General features: G+C 38.3%; 1 protein-coding gene across 5 annotated transcripts in view; it reads right to left on the bottom strand.

Annotated features, from left to right (window-relative positions):
• Positions 1 to 285: 285 nt before the first annotated feature.
• The window catches only part of NFIB (nuclear factor I B), a 182,094-nt gene continuing 161,533 nt past the window's right edge, over positions 286 to 20,846 (bottom strand). For 3 of the 5 annotated variants that reach the window (XM_082497099.1, XM_082497100.1, XM_082497101.1), the window contains one exon: positions 286 to 7,093. In XM_082497099.1, the coding sequence (XP_082353225.1) occupies positions 7,076 to 7,093 (18 nt within the window). In that variant the 3' untranslated portion in view covers positions 286 to 7,075. Of the gene's footprint in view, positions 7,094 to 17,610; positions 17,700 to 20,846 lie in introns of all 5 variants that reach the window. The other 2 variants (XM_082497097.1, XM_082497098.1) reach the window with 1 other exon arrangement.

The following is a 20,846-nucleotide window of genomic DNA, read 5'->3' as shown; positions in this document are numbered from 1 at the left end:
ACATGATGATGAAAAGTAAATATAAACTTTTAAATCTAGCTAATTATTGGATTATATCTCCTTTTGTTTCTGTTCTTCTTTTTCAGTGTAACCACTAAGCCAAAATGTATGCAAACAAATGTGTTAAATCCAAACTAAGTATACACAGAACCCTGTAAGTTCTGCAGTGCTATCAGGGTATAAGGTTTAAGGTTCGTTTCTAAGATGTTACTAACTATTACTCTTAGAGATAGTTAAAAAACAAACAAACAAACAAACAAACAAACAAACAAACAAACAAAAGACCAGGGTCTGTAGCATAGCTCATTTTTATTGTTTAAACAGTTTTTGCATAGGAAATATATCCGCTTCCAGTAATTGACTGCAGTATGAGCAGCTGCTAGCAGTATAGGCTGGATATAACAGTAACAATCACATTAAGTCAAGCTTGATTTACACCAGTTTAAAACTTGTGGCAGTTGAGTTCATTTGTAACCTAAAAAAAAAGTACCAAAAAGAACATTATTATCCTCCAACCAGGCACAATAAAAACCTTTGTTAACACTCAGGCTTAAAACAGGTCTGATGCCAGAGGGCCCTAATTCCAAAATTAAGTAGCTGTACTGTAATGCATCCTACTAGTGAAGGTTCATTACACAAAGACTGTGCACGCACCTCCTTTTTAATTAAAATGTAACCTTCAGGATTTATGGCCTACAGTATGGGGAAAAATGCCAAAAGTTTTAAAATGGATCAACCCTGGTGTGTAGCTAGCAAGCAATAACTGACTACTTGTCACCTACAGTTGTACTAAATGTATCTAAAGAAACACACAGCCCTACAAAAGTTGTTCTCAGAGAAATATCATTGAGATGGGGTGCCTCTTCCCAGCTTACTAAAAGTTCTATATGATATAAGCACAAATTAACAGCTTGATGAAGACATAATCTAATGCAGCTCTTGAGAAGCCTATGCCTGGGATTGAGGAACCCCTCACATTCTACAATGTTGTAGATATTTTTTCTTTTTTTTTTTTTGAAGAAAATGTTATCTGAAACATATTTACAACTGAACTCAACAGAGACTGTGAAATTGAACAGGCACTGCTCATTTGTTTGAGTTTTTTGGTAAACATTTTGCTGGTTTTTGTTTCTTTCTCATTTTGCATCAACTTTTATCAGTCCATGCAACTTCAATGCCCTCAATGAAGAATGCATAATAAGCCATACTTCTTAAAAAACTTCCTTCTGCATATAGAGATACATTTGCCACATCAGTCCCTGTAGCACAGTTTTCAAAACCATTCTGTCAAAAATACAGTAATACAAAGACTGGCTTTAGTGTCACTAGCTCACACTGCTCTCTGTTTATTTAGGCCACCTTTTGTTTTACTGTTACCGTATCATGCAATAAAGGTATCAAAGGCTTATTCTAGGGTATTATGATGCTAGTGGCACTGAAGCCCTTTTCACAAATTCAACATACATTTGAATTGCAAGACACAGATATTTCTAAAGAGTAATAACTAGTGAACCCTTTTATCATAAAAAAAAAAAAACAAAACCAAAACAAAACACAACTACTTACAACCATTGAAGAAAAAATTGCAACAAAAAATGTAAAAATTGACCGTCTCCAACTTGTCCCCTTTACTATTAACAATGTGACCAACAGAGCTGTGGCATGGAAACAGTACAAAGAGTTGTCATGGCAATAAGTTTGGCTGATGCAAAGGTCATTGTGCAGGGTTAAAGGGCAAAATCAGTGGTCCGTGTTATCCTCCAACTGCAGTGCTCCACCACACCCACACAATTTTGAGGAATTAGAAAAAACTGGGGAAATAGCAGAAAGTGCAAATAAGAAGGAGGCAGTTTTCAGCTCCTTCAGCATGGAGTAGAACATTCAACTTTGAGCTTTTCTTGTTTAGCTTGATTAGCCTGCGTATGATTTTACTCTCTCTTTTTTTTTTTAGAAAAAGTTTTCTATAGAAACCCGATAAAAAAGTCCAGGAGCATGCAGCTGGTTAATGTTAACAAAAGACCTTGACAGGATCATGTAAACTATATTGGATGTCATGCTTGGGGCCTTACTGCCAGCAACATTAGAGAGTTGTTTCATTAAAAGTGAATACTGTACACTGAATATGGGATAACTTTCTGCAGCCTTCATAATCTCACACAGTAAATATAATTTAGATTTAGGTACAGAACACACTCCGGTGTCACAGCTGAGTGTGTCCTTGTGCAATCTCTTTCATTAAGTCCTTATGAAGCTACAAGTTGCAAATCCAAAATTCTGCTCCCTGAGGACACAGCTATGTGAGACATAAGTACTGTTTTAGTTCTCTGCCTATCCTGAATTGCTCTGTGAACCTAATCTTAAATACCATCATGTAACAATCACAAAAACTTTTGCTAAAGGCCATATATACTAATAAAAAGACAGTGGTGCTTCCAACATTTTGAAATGCTCTGAAAACCAACTTTTCCAATACTAAATACAACAAAATAACCTTCATAAAATATAACTTTTCTCCATTTACATTTTTAAAGGATTAGTGACCTATGCTTTTCAAGCACAGGAATCTGCGAAATAACTCCTAACATGGACAGATTTTTTAATACATAAATTAAGAAACTGGAGAGTTTTAACCCAAGTCCAGTTTCCAAACAAGGAATATTCTTGTTTACTTTAAAAATGGAAATGACATGCATTTCCATTGTAATTGTTAAAAAGTTAGCTTTACAAACAAGGGTATTTTAATTAAAAAAAAAAAAAATCTTAACAAAACTATACAGTGTACAAATTACTGTCTACAAGGTAGGCGGTTCATTCAAAAGATCCTCCTTTCTTCTCGCTACTTGCAGCTTCACAGATTCATTCACATATTTTCAATGGAGCTGCCCACCTGAACATCACCCCACAACTATATTGCTATAATTAATATTTTTGCCATGTCTTTATGTACAGTCTCCTTCACTGCCTTTTTTTTTTTCCTTAGTCAAGCCTCAAACGTTCATGTCACTCCAGGGGAAACACACTTCAGTGGCACAGCCATGAGGCCAGGGCTGCAAAGCAACTTAATAAAGGCAGAACAGTGCACATAGAACGGGGTGGCTCGATTTAGTCAGAATACACTTCCTGGTGAAGGAGGAGGCCAGAGACTGGATTTGAGTTCTCAATTTTATCTGAATCTTTTGACTGCTGAGCTTAAAAATAAAAATAAAAAAATAAAATAAAAAAAAAAAAAGCAACAAACAAACAACCCAAAACCAAACCTACAATAAATGAAAAGTTCATTTTCTTCCAAATAGGCTTTTCTATCAGAGAGGCAGCTGGAAAAAACCCACAGTTGCTTAACAGGCCAACTCATTCACATTGAAGGAAGGAGTTTGCTTTTTGAAATATTGCATCTGTAAGCTCTGCTTTTTTCATACAGGAGGTCAGAGATAACAAAAGAGCTCTGTTAATGGCACCCATCTTCCTACACGGGCAGTAATCATTTTGACTATTGTACTTTGAAGCCTGAACTTGTTTCAGTGTCATCCTGGTGTGCTACAAAAGCCTAAGAGGGACACCTTACTAACGGCACTAAGCAAGGACAGACCACCAGCACATCACTCTGCTCCCAAACTGCTCAGTATCAGAGGCATGTGGAAAGGAAAATACATACTTTGTTTTACCAGTCCAGAGCCTGAGGTGTTCTCTGGGTGGGTCCAGTACATTGCGGTAATTTCAATAGCCACGTGCTTAGTGAGCTGATTCACTTACCAAGAGGATGAGAAAAAGAGCAACATAAAGTTGATTTTCATTTTCTTTTGGCATCTCATCTTTTTATGTGGGGCTTTCTTTTTTTTTTTCAGTTTAGCTATAGATAAATCCCAGGGATTTGCTTTTCTACAGCTCCTGTCTCTGTAGCCATTCAGGCCCTGCCTACGCACATATCTCCTGCGAGAGGAGGAGACACGGGGATGTGCCAACACCACAGCTCATTAGCTTCCGCTAACGCTGGCCAGAGCCACAAGAGACTGACTTCGGCGTGCCACTGCCCCGCACTCAGTGGAGTGTCTGTTGCTGGAGCTGCACCTCCGGGACTGCTCCACGGTAGGAAAACCTCCAAGATGCAGAGAAAACTGCAAAGGGATGAGTTTTGCAACCAGGGTATCCCAGATCCACAAGTCTATACTCGCCTTTGCTTGCACCCTAATAAAAGCACGTGTTTTTAAGAAAAATTCACCCTGTGTTGAGTCATTCATCACAAAGAACCCTGGTGCGTAAGAGGCCTCCAGCAACAGGCCCACTACTGATCTGCAAAATATGATTTTACTGGAAGTACACTTTTATTTACATCATAGTCTAATTCCATGCATTAAGAAATTCCTTCCTTGCTACAGCCCAGAGCTCTCCATCTGACCTGCTGTACGAGAAGACACTGTAAACCTCTGACACAGCCTGAGCAGGCTGAAAATTGTAATTCAGATGCTGTGAGTTAACAAACCTTGGGGGGGGGGGGGGGGGGAAATAAAGAATGTTTTGCCATAGGAAAAAAAAATAGGGAATAAGGAATATTTAGCAGTCAAGCAGACTAGGGGAGGCAAATTCTCTGTAGGAGCAACTCCAGAGTCAATTGGAGTTAGTGGAATTAGGCCAGCAAAGATTTTTGCCCTGTACATGCACTTCCTAGATAAAGCAAGTGTCTTTGTCATTCTGAGCTAAAACCATTTGTAACATGAACATTTTAGGATGCAGTATCTTTGCCAGAATGGAAAAGGCTTCATCTCGCTGTGGGTCTTGGCCTCTTTCTCTCTTTGTCTGTCTGTCTGTCTCTCTCTCTCTCTTTCTCTTTCTCAAGAAAAAAAAAACCCTTAAACTAAAACAATTTCCTCAAGTCAAGTCTGCCTCCAACAGAATTCATTATTTATTTTTTAAATCCAGAAATGATTTCAGCTTGCACCCCAGGTGGGAAGTTAAAAAGAGGGAACCGATTTGAAAGTTTGTCACAGTAGGCAGAACAGTCGCTTTGCAGCCCTTGCCTGGCTAAGGGTGCACTGCTTCACAGCTACACTGTAAAGTGTTAAAAATCCTCCCCACCCACCCCAGAATATATATATATGTATGTATAAAAAAAAATCCCCTGTCCACCTCTCAGTACAGAAAAGGACCTCATCACACTGCAAAAATAGCAGTACCCACTTTGGTCAATTAAAACAAACAAAAAAAGCATACATTATTCTTTTTTTTTTCTTTTAAATCTGTGTACTTACCTATAATAACCAATACAGCTAAAAGCACTACCTACATAGGCAAAACTTGGTATTGCATAATTCGTATAAATTTGTATCCCCTCCCCCCAATATTAATTGGAAGATGAAAAACATGAAAGGTTAATAGAAAAAACACCAAAATACTGAAAATATTGCTGGTCGATTACAATTTTTAAGCGGCAACTATACACAGCCATGATATGCTTTATAAATGTGAGATAAAGGTATAACTGTCTAAAAAATCCATGATGTCACACTTTTTTCCCATCTGGAGTACAAAATATTTTGTCATAAAAATGGTAAAGATTTAAAATGATAATAAATGCAGCAAAACAAGTGTAGTGATGTCAATTTTTTTGTGGTTTTTTTCTTTTTTTCTTTTTTTCCGTTTTTTAGATTTCAAGGCAAGGCACGTAATGTGGACATTATATCTTCGTGCAAATTAGGATTACTGGAAAGAGTATTTTAACTATTTTTTTAAAGAGACATAGAGGCAAAATGTCTGCCCATGCACATTATATTTCTGTCAGTATGTGAAAATGGTTGAACAAGGCTAACTTCTGAAAGCACCATGCAAGTTTTCAGCACCCTGTAATTAGACTTACATTAAGAGTGCATTATTTAAATATAACATATCCCCATCCTGGTATTACCAGTTTGTAAACGGTAAGCTTTGCCCTTGTGACATGGATTTGCCTATCTCTTTGTCTCTATGATGCAGATTTTACAGAAACATGTAAACCCTATGGGTTCTTGATGCAACCAGTAACTTTAAATAAATAAATTCTACCCCTCTGTGGAGGCAGCAGCTAAACCAACATAAGTGCTGTGTTTCCATTGATTTCTTTTTCTCAAGGACATGATTTGTCTTGAATTAATGCCTTTTAATGCCCTCAAAAACTGAGGGGAAAAAGAAGTTTGTTCAAAGTAATTTTTATTTCTATTTTTAATCCCCTCAATTTAGAGTCCAAGGGCTGAAGGACTTATAGTGATGACCCCTTAGATACGATTTTTTAAATTGCACTTGCCTCTGTAAGTGTTTCTTTAGTGGGGAAAACGTCCACTTTTTTCCTTTTCTTTTTTACTGTTGCACGAGAAGATAACACTTTTACCTACGTAGAGGCATTTCTTCCATAGAGCCTGTGTGTTCATACTGATTGAAAACTTCAAACTGCATAACACACTAGAAAAGGCTGAATTAAGGGTCAAAGTTTAATAAATCCATACTGATAACTAAAGGCTACAGAGCTTATTTTTAAAACATTTAGAAATCAGAGTGTTGAGAAAATGTCTGGCTCACGGCCCTTGTCCTCCTGCAGCTCTGTTGCTGCTGCTTAGCCTTTGTTTTGTGAGATAACCAGGAATAGTGATCCCATGCGTAAACAACAAGAATACTAAACCAATAAAACTAGCTTATCATGCAAATATTAAGGCATCTAGAAAGTCAGTTAAAATATATTGTCAGAGACAGAACATCTATTTCCCAGCGGACTTCATATAACAAAGGCTACTTAGCAGGGGCTGCATTCTACCCATCAGTGAAATATCATCGACCCTTTGTATGTCATTTCAGTTTCAACCATAAGGGAATTAGTGATTGTAAGAGCTGCAATTGCTGGTCTATTTTTTTCTTCTTTCTTCAGTTTCTTTTCCCGTCCTGTCTTCCTTTCTTTTTTTTCTTTTTTAATTTTGCTTTAATTTTTTTTTTTAATTTTGTCCCTCAGTTGCTTGTTTCTGCTTGAAGGAAAGGCTCTCCAATTATGTTCAAACCATAATTTGGGACATTTGTCGGCAGGATCGGTGTCCGATTTGATACTTGAAAAGGAACCAAGCTAGCCCAGGTACCAGGACTGTTCAAAAGGGGAAAGAAATAAGGAGAGAGAAAGAGAGAGAAAAAAACAAAACATAAATTAAACATAATGCAAAAATAAGAACACAATTAATTTGAATCAGGGTTAAGCCAATATTCGTTACTAATATCACTACTTAAGATAAAATAAGAAACCAAATTTGTGAATATTACTCAAGATTCTACTTCACAGTTTTCCTTGTGAAACTATGACTTATTTGAAAGAAAAATATTTGCATTGATCTCAATGTAAGACAGCAATAATACTACTTGCAACTAAGTGGCTTGTTTGTTTATTAAAGCCCCCCAGATTTTCAGACGCAAATATACAGAGCAGACACAAATAAACCATACAAGTGACACTATAGGGCACCGTGGATGTTATCAAGAGCTACTGAAATACACTACAGTATGCAGGTTTGCTTTTCTCAAGAACATAATATAAAGGTACAGTGGTTAAGATTCCTGTGCGATTTCCCACCCTCTTACAACCCGGCTGTTTATCTTCTCTCAGCCCCAAGATATGCCTCTGAGGTGTGTGGGTCCATGAGAACATAGGACCTTTAATACTCAAAAAAACCCCTTTCTTTACAGTTTTTTCCCAAAAGGCATCAATGCCCAAGGAACACTGGATAACACACTGGATAACACGTTTACCAGGCACCAACTGGTAGTAGGTACCGTGTACTCAACAGTATTTGCAAGACGGATACTCAAAGAAAGACCTCGTCTGCCTCTATTCAGTACCCGGAGCAGACCCTGAGCAGCCTTTTCCTTAGATATGTTTCTGGCAACCCAGAAATAATGGACTTTAGAGAAAGTCTCATCAAATTTATTCTGAAAAAAAAAAAAAAATGCATCATTATGTCAGCAATCATTGCCAAACAACTAACACCAGGACTGGACACACAGCATGCAAACACACGCTTCCTTTGTGTTTCATTATACCGAGTTTTCCTCTGCGTGTTTTCCACAAACGCAGCAGCTTACTCGGGAATACGCGTTGGCATTAGACTGATAAGCTTCACCATAACACATCTGAAGGCTGAAACTTCTGACATATCTATGTTTTGCGGAGGACAGATGCTGGAAGTTTTCTTCCTTCTCTTTCTTTGGTCACCCCTCCACAGTGCTCTCTGCCTGGATGAGCAGGTGCACTTCTGCAGCATCGGGTGTAAAGAGGAAAATGGATCCTTTTTATCTATTTTAAATGTGTACGAAATAACCACATTTCACTTGGCAGATTTACGTGATCCTTTCAGCTGCTGCTGTATGAACATTAAAGAAAAAGATCAGCTTATGTTGTGAAATCCATGGGATGTGTTCCTCAGGTCTTTTATATTAAAAATAATACAAACAGCTTCTGTCATTTACTCCTGTTTGATACTCTTTACATCTCTAAACCTGTTAATTTACTATTTTGATTCCTAACAATTAATTTCAGGTGCTCTGTTTTACACACCAAAAAAGTGGAAAAAATTGCTGACCTGCTTGTCTCAATGACGGTCAAATTCTGAAGGGAGACGGACTATATTCTACTGCCATATTTTCAAAATCTAAGATCAGACAATATGTTTAATTAAGCATTTTTCTTTTTTTTTTATTCTATTGACTATTACAAATAAAACAAATTCTGTTGTTGGAAATTCTGTTTTGAAATTCAAAAATCATATTTACTCTGCAAATATTGAAATATTCACCAAGACTTAAATTCAGTTATGCATTAAAGATTTGTCCAATATGATCTGATGAAAAGATTATGTTTCAAAAAAAAAAAAATTCGATACCAGAAACTCATTTAAGAGGCTTAATTGTTTCAAATTATTCTTCATCTTCCTTCACAATTTGTTTTAAAAAGCATTTTTTGTTCCTTCCTCTTTGGATTTCAGTCATGTTAAGAAGTAAATTCTGAAATAACAGACAGAATGCAAATCATTTCCAAGCATAGGGATTTGTAAAAATAGGAACTAATAATAAAAAATAAAAATAAAAAACCTAAGCATATTTGTTTGCTCAGGATCTGTCTGAATATATGGTGTACAGTGCATAGTTCTTTGCTGTGTTGTTACATGGGATTTACAGTGTTTAGCAACTTCAAACAAAATAGAACACTAACTAAAAGAATGTAAATTTTGTGCGAGGTCAACATGGTATTTAAACAATTTCTGTTGCAAAGGCTAAATACACAGCTTCCAGGTTATCTTTAAGATTTACAGTGCCCTTCAGTGTTTGGATACATATATATGTGACTTTTTTTGTTGTTTTGAAGTTGACAACCTTCTAATGACTATGGCGGGTGAAGGAAAGCAGTCAGTGCTGATAAAGAACAAATTACTATTTGTAGCAGCTTTCTTATCTACTACTTCATAGAGGAGACAGAGATCTTGATTTTCTGGAAAGTGCTCAATAAAAATAAGTCGTAGCAAGCGACTAATAGGACTGTTGTTGCTGTATGACCTACAAATTCAATATAGGTGTTTATTTAAACCTTTCAAGCCTCCCACCCTATATTACGACCATGACAAAAATGCGGATTGCAACAAGTTGGTCGACGCTGCTCATGAATCCTCAGGGAGTAATAAATCTCCCACGTTAACGCTGTGTAGATCCCACAGGAGTTTGGGAAGCCTCTCGCGCCGCTGGCACAGAGCCTCCTGCTGCCTGCCAGAGATGGCGGTGCAGGCAACGGAGCACCCGTGGGGCCAGGACAGCTACGGGCCGTCTGCCTGGGAAGGCCGGAAAAGCCACGGATCTAATGTTGCTGAAGGCAGGCTGAAGTCCCGGATCTGCATGCACCCACCGGGCAGTGGCCGGCCCCACGGGCAGCCGGGAGGGACAGGACATCCCCTCTGTTCGCTAGCACCTCCTAAGCCATGATCTTCAAGGCTTTGACGAGCTCCGGTTGTGTTTTAGAAATTAACCTTATCATACTGCAGTTTCATGTAACTCTACCTCAGGCCACCCCAGTCCTGATTCCACTGCAAACAAAAGAGGACACCTGAATGAAAGTTACTGAGGTGAACAGCACACGCTTATCACAGCACAAAGCTCTCAGAACAGCTACGATACAAAGAAGAACCACAAAAATAACTCGTGCTCTGCTGACCTCCATATGTATGGCTGTCTCTCCAACATTCCCACATATCCCCTTACATTTATGGTAAATTTAACTGAACTTCCAACTACCGTATGAGCCGCACCCTGTTTTGCAGCTCCTGCGTGCAGCCAAGTCAGTGACAGCCCAGAAGAGCCAGGCCCCCTGTCAGCTTTCTCAAATCTGCTCTGAAGGGACCTCTGCGAGCACCACAGAGTTTACCTTCTGCCAATGGAAACCATCTACGGTTTCTCCCCAGGGTGCCCCAGCAGAAGCGCCAGTTACTGCTGACTGCAAAGCAAACTCTGCCTGGGGGCCCAGACAGGTGGCGGCAGCAGGAAAGGGGGAAACACCTTTCCCTACACCACGTTATCCAGCAGTTTGCATAAGTCCCCAGTAAACTTCCAGCCCTCGGTTTCACAAAAGCAGAGGCGATGTTCTGTCTCTGTTCTCTAAGTGCCTCAACACGGGTGAAGCCAAAACTCTTTACCTTGCCCAGGACGCAGGCAAGCTGGCTGTCCTTGCAGAAGTTTATGAGATGTCTCTCTGCCCATGCAGCTTCTCCTTCAGATAAAAAAGCTTTTTACGTATCAGCAGAATAAAGCAGGTCTACCCCGCTCTACAGGTCACTGCTCCTGAGGAAATCCATGAGCCCTGTGCTGACATATAAATGCCTGTCCCTTGGAATATGAAGTGAGACCTCAAAAAACCTGCTCTAGCCTAAGTTTCGAAGACAACTATGTGAGCAGCACCATCAGATATTGCTGTGAGATTCAGACTAGTAGCCTTTGTGAGAGAGAGCATGGTTTGCAGGACCACCTTCCTGAAGCACTATACCTCTGCATACTTTCACTACCAGAAACAGTTTTTTCTCACCATAACTAGACTATCATCAGGTGTGTTATACAGTCACCAGCTCCCTCTCTACCCACAGCAAGTATAACGTATTTATCTGTTCAAATGTAATAAAGTAACAAAGGAAAATTCTGCAAGCATCCTACAGGGTTAACATTCTCCATTACAGTTTCCATTACGGTTTTCACATGTTAATTCAATCAAGATTTCTGCCATGATTTCCTCTTAAAGATAATAATTGCTGTTTCAAGAACCTCTGATTAAAACATTACTGGAATGGACCACAGGCAGGACTAACATTATATGTATATACAGTCTGCTGTGGAGTTTATAATAACATGAAAAGTATAATAATGTTAAAGAATTAACTAAATGCAATATAAAATAAAACCAATCAGACTTGAGTAAACCTGAAGGATTTTAAGGTTCTTATTTTCCACTAGTTACTGCCTTCTTTCTATCACAGCTTCAGAAGTCTGTAAGAGTATTTCACCATTCGGAAAGCTCACCTAAACCAGTACTTCCTTCCTGCAGCTTTACTACCCTGTGCACGAACACACTAGCTAAGACAAGGTAGATCAGATCATGCCAGGTCAGTCTTTGGACAGAAAAGGTAGAAACACCTTTGGTGCCACGAGAAGTGGCACTAGCAAGTCACAAAGCATGGTTCTTCTATCTCTGTGCTAAGCAAGTGCTCGCCCACACAAGTACAGGGAACTATACCGTTTCATACTGTTAAGATCATATGAACTTTGGAAGCGCAACGGTGCTAACCTCAGTGCCCTGGCTAAATTCCCACATGTGCATTTCTTCCAAAAGAATAACCACCCCTCTGGCATCTACTTATTGTGGTACTTCTGTTACCATTCTAAGCTAGTATCAGTAGTTAAACAGCTGCCAAATTTCACCTCCAAGGTGAGCATTTATTTCAAGAGATACATTAAGTATATCTCAGCTTAATTTAGGACGACTTTTATAGTTTAGCGGGCACGTACCACCCATCTAGCAGATGGAGGAGGTAAAGACCGACTGATTTATGCCCAGAGGAGGGAAAAGGGAATTCTGCTGCAAGGATACACATTCTAGTCCCTCCAGATCCGTTTTTTTGTGACAATCTAACAAAAAAAGGTAAGGAAAGATCAGGAAGAGGCCACAGAGCCCATTGCTAAGCAAAGAAAATCCACAGCAGAGGAAGGGCGCAGAGAAATCGTGCATGTCCAAGCTGTGCTCGGGGCCAAGCACGCATGAGCGTTTGGCGCAGGGACAGGGCTAAAGGAGGTTTGCGAGCCTGCACGTGTGCAGAGGCGGCTGTGACCAAGTGGAGGGCTGCCTCCCATAGAGCCAAACCACGGAGAACGTGGGTTTGGTTTGCCAGAGACCACTGGGTCACCTATGAAAAACTGACTCCCCACCTTCCACATCTACCCTGCTTTTTTTCCCCAAATATTACCTTTTCCATTTTTAATCTCTTAGATTTTTTACCTTTGCACTTTTCAAAAATATGACTAAAAGTTTATTTATCAAATTAGCGTGACTAAATAATAATGCAGATAATCCTAACTTCACCACAAAAAATAAAAGAAAGAAATTAAACCGACACTGTAGTTTTACTGCTTCAAAAGAAACAATTGGAAGTAAGACGATCAAGAAGTAGAAAACTGGAGTAACCAAAGGGTTAAAGATACAGTTTACACTTGGGAATTCTCTATAATATGCTCCTCCTTCCCTAGCAGTTCTGCCAAAAATCATCTGACAGGAAACATAAGATTAAGTTTGTCCTACCTAAGTGAACAAAGAGTGCTCAGAGCAGGCAACCAATTCACTGCAGAGCGGGAACTTTTCTAATCCTGCTGGAATCTGCAGAGCTGCTCAGAAAATATTACTGAAGTTGTTTTCTTTACTTTAACATCTTGCTTCTGGATCATCTCATTCATTTTGGTCACACTGCAGATCTTGCTGCTTCTCCCATAAAGGTTAACTTAAAGCTCCAAACATAATCATGTGGAAAATGGACATTATTGATTCCTATGGTCCATTGTTCCCCCATTCTAAGTCCCTGAAGTTCAAGTTCAATCTGGAATTACATCATGTCTGGTTTCTCCTGGTTACCAGACAGCTTGAGACGTGACCACAGCTACAGAAAAAACAAACAGCCTTCTTCACGCTTCGGCTCCCCTATCGATTCAAACATAAACTTTTTTTCTTTCTCTCAAGTATGCTTCAAGTATGGAGCATGGTTAATTTAGAGATTAAGTTCCAAATTAGATTATCTAATGGCATCTTAATGGATTGCTGACCCATTTCCTGTGGGATGGCAGCATGCAAGTCTGGCTTGAATACAATTAATTTCTTAGGAAGTGTTCTGAAGATGTTTGCCTAGATGGAGAGGAAACATAATGTTCTGCACATCTTTCTGCATTACAGAGTTGGGCAAAACTATTAGAGGCAGCAATTTAAATTGATAAAGACCAGAAATCATTAGGTTTTCTTTCTATGAATACTTCTACAATAAGGATACTTCAGCATTTTTGATCTTAAATTGTAATGAATTGATACTTCTATTCCAAAACATATCCCAAGGGGAGAGGGGAGGGGAGAGGGGAGGGGGCAGAGGGTATGAACCATTGCTCTAACAGGTGTCTCTGTCTGCCAAAATGTGCTTGCCACAGCAACGCTGCTGACTGTGTTACTTTAGCTATGAGTCTTCTCGATACCAAATGCACACAAGGTACCACGCAACTAAAGCAATCTGCACTCGTTCTCAATTCCCCTCCTATTTCTTTCCCAAATCAGAGGTTATACCATTTCCTTGCCTTATCAGCACTATCATCATAAACCCGGAGTGGTGCTGGTGGGGAAAGTAATGCTTGGAAAGCTGAACACCCCGACAGCTAGAGCTGAGAAGGAAATTCAGCACTCTGAGAACAGAGCTCCCCTCAGCATCTCCAGGAACAAACCAGCTGTTGTACTGTGCTTATGTGTCAAGATAACAGACCCAAAGCAGGAAATGCTAACCTAGTGCATTTGCCTGGGTAGTGTAAATGTAATGTTAAAGTAACAGTTAACCCATAAAACTAACACAGAAAGATTGTTAAAAAAAAAAAAAAAAAAATAGTATAAATAACAATAGTTGGGAATAAAAATACGTTTGGCAATAGCTGAGTCAAAATGTACACTTTGGCAATGAAAACTCACTTACAGTCTGTGAAAGGTTTGCAGATATTCAGCATGCTCTAAAAAAGACCCATCATGCCAGCTTTTATGAGTTGTCCCACTGGAATTAATATCAATGGCGTAATGAGTGGCTGAGATTCAGGATCAAGCTCATGTTATCAGACTTAAACACATGCACACACTTTTTCTCACTCTCACTCATGTCTTAAGTTTACTTGTTGCATATGCTCTTGCTCTCACATAGCGACTGAGACTGTTTTTTCCTAATTGAGCCTTACAGATTTTCACAGCTTCCCCTTACCTTCTGTCTGTAGGAAAACAGTTATTATCACAGTGGTTATTATAACTATGGTTATGAAAAAAGAAGGGTGTGGTTTTTTAATGGCTTCTGAGTATCTTCTTCATATGTACAGCAAAAAAAATGACCAAAATGATCTTAAAAGTACTCAAGATCTTAATTCTATTGATGTGCTTAAATGTTGTTCAAAGTTCAGCAGACACAATAAAATATTTACTATAAATGCTGTAAGTAAGCAACAACAAAAAATACTTTTAGATGGTTAGGGCATCAGGAGCAAAATAAAAATTACTACTTCCAAATACCTTACCAAATAACTGTGGGTTTTTCCCATTTTTTTAGAAAGCTCACAGGATGTTGTTTATATAAGTATTTCCTTTAAAGATACTAGGATGTTTAATTCAGCCAAGCAAAGTACTAATGTAGTTTTTTATTATCGTTGTTCATTGCAAGTTTTCTGGTTTTGAAGAAGATGGTGCATCAATGACTTAAATTTTGGGGGGTTTGGTTGTGGGTTTTTTGTCTTATATTATTCATATTCTCTTTATTTTGCAAAGTTCAGTCTTTTGCATATCGACTACCACTCTCTTACACCTGGGACTTTACGTGGCAACAGATACATAACTTTATACAGAAAGAAAAACCCAGAAAGCATATTGAAATCTGTGTATTGTACTTTGAAATCTACGCATCATATCTGGTATCAGGTATGACAAGCAGCTACTAGTAAGTCAAAGAACACAGAAACAACAGGGGTTTTATCATCATTCACTCTCCGCAAGTTTCCGAGGTGTAGTTCACCAACAATGCTGCATGACAAAGCTTTCATCTTGGCCACCTCTGATACCTGACTTCCGTAGAGAGAGGACAGCTAACATTGAGGCACTGACAACTTTTTTACCTTCTTGAGGTCAGTATACTTAAAATAACCACAAAAGCCTGCTGTAAAAGGTCAGATTGAGTACCATCAAAATGAGCAGTGCAGATTTGAGGAAATCACCCAATCAAACATTCTTCAAACCACTTTGTGGGGGAAACTTTAACTGTCTGGACTAGAATATATTTCTTTGCCAATGAGCAACAATTCCTTTTGCAATACGTTCTTTTTTTTAGTATTAGTTTTAGTGTTAGAAGGGGTTCCTGCTCATTAGTCTGTGCAGGCTAATGAGCAGGCTCCTCTTCCTCTCTTCTTAGATGCTCACCTACATGAGAATTGAAGGATGTTGTATTCCAGAGCCCAAATCCTAAAAGCCATCTACTTAGGGAAAACTAACAGTTTGTTTCTTTGTCCTCAAAGGCTGCTGTAAGGTCACGGCCAAGTAAGCATAGCCTAATCCTGTGAAGAGATGCCCATGGCAGAATTTGTGCCCAAGCTCATCCGGCGGCACTTTTTTATGTTGGTAGGGTCAAAGTGGCAGGCAGCACTCCGGGAGCAGCCTGCAAAGCAGTTTTGTCTGTAAAGGTGAGTGGATCACGAAGCGTGAGTGTATTCATCACCAAAGTCTCCTTGTCATCGCCCAGAAATCTTCTTCCCCCCTTTTCCTTTCTTTTCATAATTTATGCCCAAGGGTCTTGTGTGATGGGTACTGAAAAACAGAATTCAGCAAACACTGGGACAGTGCTTCAGCCAGTATAAACTGGCATTGCTTTGAAGGGAGCTCGAGTGATGACTGATTAAAATAATTCAAGGATATTCCTTGACAGGCAGTTGTGATATAATTTCCTAACTCCTGTCAATGCCGTGAAAAAGCAAGACCCTTTGTAGTGGGAGAATAAGTCACCCCCCCTGTGCCATACCAGCTCAATTTGGATTCACTCTTGGCAGTACATTGAAAACTGTGGCAATTACTGCATGATTGGGATTTATAATGTGAATCACAGCCCTTGAGGAGATGAGGTGAATCCATTAGCTAATTTTCCATTGTGCCATTTCATCTATAAGGGAAGAAATGACACCTTGCTTTTCCACCACAATTCTTCCAGATTATAAATATTATTTCAGAAAAACTGCAGAAAGGAAAAGTAAAGCAAAAATACTTAAGGCATTTAAACTTCAGATATGTAAACAGCACCAATTTTCAAATTCCATAATTACCCTCTGAAGCTGACAGAAACCTCAAACCTAGCAATCCATAGTCCAATACAGTGCATCAAAAGGCAATTTGTAAATAATACATATACACACTCACATTCACGCTCACACAAACTATTCAGAAATATGTACTTTCATGTGCACACAAATGTCCAAGAAGTATTTAAAATTATTTAGAGAGTGAGCAGCTAATACTTCATCTCACAGGCTCCCAACCCACTGGTTTTACATATACAACCCCCATTACATGTCGAGGGCTGCAGATAATACCGCACATGAAAGAGTTTAAAAACTGCATAATCACAATTATGCTGATTTGTTTACACACCTATTTAGACGCACACACCTCTACTGTTACCATAATTAATTATATATCAAGAGATGTAAAAGATAATAATGAGTAATTTATTAACGTACCAAAGGTTAATGGGTTTTATTGTGTTTGCTTTTTCCATACAAAAAGAAACTCTCTTTTGTGTAAATCATTTCTAATTGGTCTGTTATTCAGTGGAGAAATAAGATGGTTTATATCTTACCTTCATGTACATGTTAGTGACCTAAATCTGTACCAGCCAATTAGTCAGAAAAGTCTCTATAAATAATATGATTATTCATTGTCCAAAACCACCACCACCTCAGACATTTATTATTATACTCATCTATACTTCTAACAGCACCATTTTATTTGTGCTAACCACTAAGCCCCCCAAAATATGACCTCTAATTCTGCAAACAACATTTTTAAAGCCTAAGATCAGTATTCCCTTAAATTTACAAACCCTTTGCATTTGACAGCACAGCATTATCATTCCTGGTGCTTATTTAAGGTAGTTTCTAAATTCAGCTTACACTAAAGATAACCTGACCGTGTATTGGAGAAACGTTACATGCGTGTTTTGATCAAATGCTGTCACATATTTCGCTGAAGGCCCGCTAAAACAGATACTGTAGCTCAATGCAACTTTTTTAGAGGTGGTGTAGGGGTGGAAATAATTAAAATGTTACCTTTGCCAAGTAATTCCCAATGTATCCTCACTGGCACTGGGGTATAAATGCCTGCCGTTTTGATTCATGGTCCAGTCACAAATTCTCAGCTGTCAATTGAAACCTAGCAGTCAGATATGGATCGAGCAGTACTACAGATTTTAGTATTTAAATGAATACATGCAAACTAGTACTGTACATGGCAAAAGCCTTACTTTCCCAAGAAGTAACTTTAAAAAATAAAACAAACAAACAAACAAAGAAAAATAACTTATTCTGAGAAATAAATGCCTATAGATTTGTTTAAGATAATGCTACTTTAATACACTCCTCTATTAATAAAGCATAAAAGAGTAGCTGGCGTTTAGCACATAACAATTAGCCATTATTAGATTACAAACTTAGCTGGAATAAAAGGAAATGTTAATATTCAATAGCGAGATACTTTAAGAAAGTAAATAAAAATGCTGTTTTCTCTAAGCAATGTTCTATATAATGTGTATTAAGTAAAGGTCAAGTATAATCGATATCTTGTAGCATGCATTTCGTGAAACACAGAAGACATGCAATTTATAGAAAATTCGCCCAAATTAAACAAACTGTATGTCCTTATCTTGCTATTTAAGAAGGGTAAAGGTGTTTTGTAATTGAAGTTTATTAATCTAGTGTTACTGACAACGGTATTACTTAGCAAGAGGTGATAAAATAATCTAATCTTGCTTTAGACTTAGAATAATAGCATTTAAAATACTTTATTTCATTTTAATATAATGAGGAATGTACTAAAGGTTAGCTGAAACAAATTCTTCCCAGATCCTCAAATCACCAGTTCTGCCTTCACGGGTTGTTCAAGCAACTCTCTATAGCTCTGTTTATTTAACAGCTGCCCTACAGTGTTAGCAGATTTATTGAAAAGATATACTGCTTATTTTTATGTTTAAGAAAGTGAACTTATCTGGCTTGCAAAGAAAACATGCATTTTAACTTCTGTATAGTAATGCTGTATATAAACTGCTGTACCGTCATATATGATACGGCACTCTGAATTGAAGATAATGTTGCTGAGTTTAATTGCACTCAATGCATTTTAGTTTTCTCTATCCGTATTCACAGTCTTCAGATAGCACAGGCTACAGCAAACAAACTACAATAAACTATTTTCACAGGAGCACAATTAATTGCAGTCTTTTCCTGAAAAATACAAATGCTGAGGACAAGACAATATTACAAACCTGACCCTGTCTGGCTGTTAGACTCATAAGCTTCCTGCTGTTAAGGTCTGAGAAATGGAAATGTTAGTCTCTGATGTTTTCATAGGGATTGTTTCTTGTTTGTTATCTAAAGAACTCCAAGGGACCTTCTAAAGGCCATTAAAAGCATGACTAAACCACATGAAATTAACCAGAAAAGGAAACATGCAGTCAAAAAGTTTGCTAGAGGTAACTGTGAATAATACATTAAATATGTTTAAAGAAAGGGGTAAGTAAATATTTGGTTTAGTCACTATACAAAACAGTATTGTAAAACTGATTTTAATATTGAAGACAGTAAAATATGTCAGCTCAGTTACTTAATGTACAGTAGATGTACTTCTGCTATAATCCTTAAGAATGTCATCTTCATTATAGATGCATATTTTAAAGCTTTATAACTCAGCTATAAAAACTCACTTCCTGAAACTCAGCTGAAACAAAAGACTGAAAGGTTATACCCCCCTTCTTTTCTTCTTTCACAAAATATAAAATCTACGAATAAAAGCCCTTTGGCTGATTAGAACCATAAAAAAATACTAAAATCACAAACTTAATATTACCAAAATGATTTTATGCACCTAGGTTTAGGTCAAAAATCTGGCAAGCACTTAGCTTGCTATAGAACCTGATTGCATTTGCCATTTGGGGAAAACACTAAGGGATTGATACGTTACATTTTAGTAAATCAGCTTCTGCACTAAATCATTATATTCTTCCCACAATCTGTATGAAAACTTTCCACATATATAGTTAATGTGTTAAATTTATCATAAAGAAAGCTCCAAAAAGAGCTTTTCAAACCTATTTCATAAATGTTGGTAATGACATACTTCATACTATATACAGTCATACATACCTCAATACATATATGTCTAAACATTGTAGCGGTAATAATAGAACATGTGGATTTTATATATGTGTTGTAGACACATACACGCATATGTACATGAAGATTCATGCTACACCAGACTTATAATTAGTGTAAACTGCAGTGCTATTCACTGCACCAGCAGTGCCATACTTGTGGTACTGACAGCACCTTGAAGAACTGCAGGTCTGTATGACAATGGGTTCTGTGATGAACACAGGACTGCCTCAGCTGTGCTGAAAACCACCTTCCCAGTGTTAAAAACTACTTCTCCACACTCCTGAGCAGGCTCACCAAGCTGCCATGTTCTCTTTAAAAACCAACCTGGCAGGAAAATGTTTTTTTTCCTCCCTCACATAAAATATCCTCTCCCAAATCACTCCTGCTTAGAGATCAGGATGTCTAAGATTTAGAAATACACTTTCGAAAGTATGTAGAAATATCACTGTCAAAGTCTGCATCTGCATCCCTCATGTCCACTGAGTCCTTTCTGAGTAAAAAGACTAGAGAAGTTTAAAAGAGCTCTACAAGCCCCGGCTCCATTTAATGGAAGAAGATGTCTGTTCACAGCACCAGCGGGAACACTGCCCTTGGAGGATATCCAGACAGCCCAGCAGGGAAAGCCTGGGGGCCACAGACCTGACTTGAATACCAAGCTTTGGAAGGATGTAGGGCACTTTTAGTTCAGTGTTTTGAGTGCTATATGTTGTCTGGTGTCATGCTGAAACCTTTCTGGCTAGTTACAGTCCTCAGAGTAACTTTAAGTGACCTCTAAAATCATGCCACAGTGTTAGCTGGAGAGGAGAAGGCACACTCACTCCCACCCACCGTAAGCTACCTCAAAGAGTTTCTCTGCAGGACATGTCAAAGGGAGAGGCAGGAAACTTCTTGAAGGCTAGTCGAGAAAACTTAAATTCCTCAGTTGAGCGACTTAAGAAATAGTCCTCATGAGACATTTAATAAATGCTGAAAAACACCGCTAACTTTCTCAAAAATATGCTACGAATGCAAAATAAATGACCTGATTTGGCATGTGACATGGCGAAAGGTCTTTCCTAGAAGCCTGCTGGACAGGCCTGCTCTTCAGTCCCGTGGCTTTGTCGTTTTCAGCAAGGCAAGACACGTGAACCCCACTT

This window comes from Vanellus vanellus (genome assembly GCF_965231255.1).
Source record: "Vanellus vanellus genome assembly, chromosome: Z".
NCBI lineage: Eukaryota > Metazoa > Chordata > Aves > Charadriiformes > Charadriidae > Vanellus > Vanellus vanellus.
The sequence above is the reverse complement of the archived record's forward strand: the minus strand, read 5'-3'. Positions and strand labels throughout refer to the sequence as shown.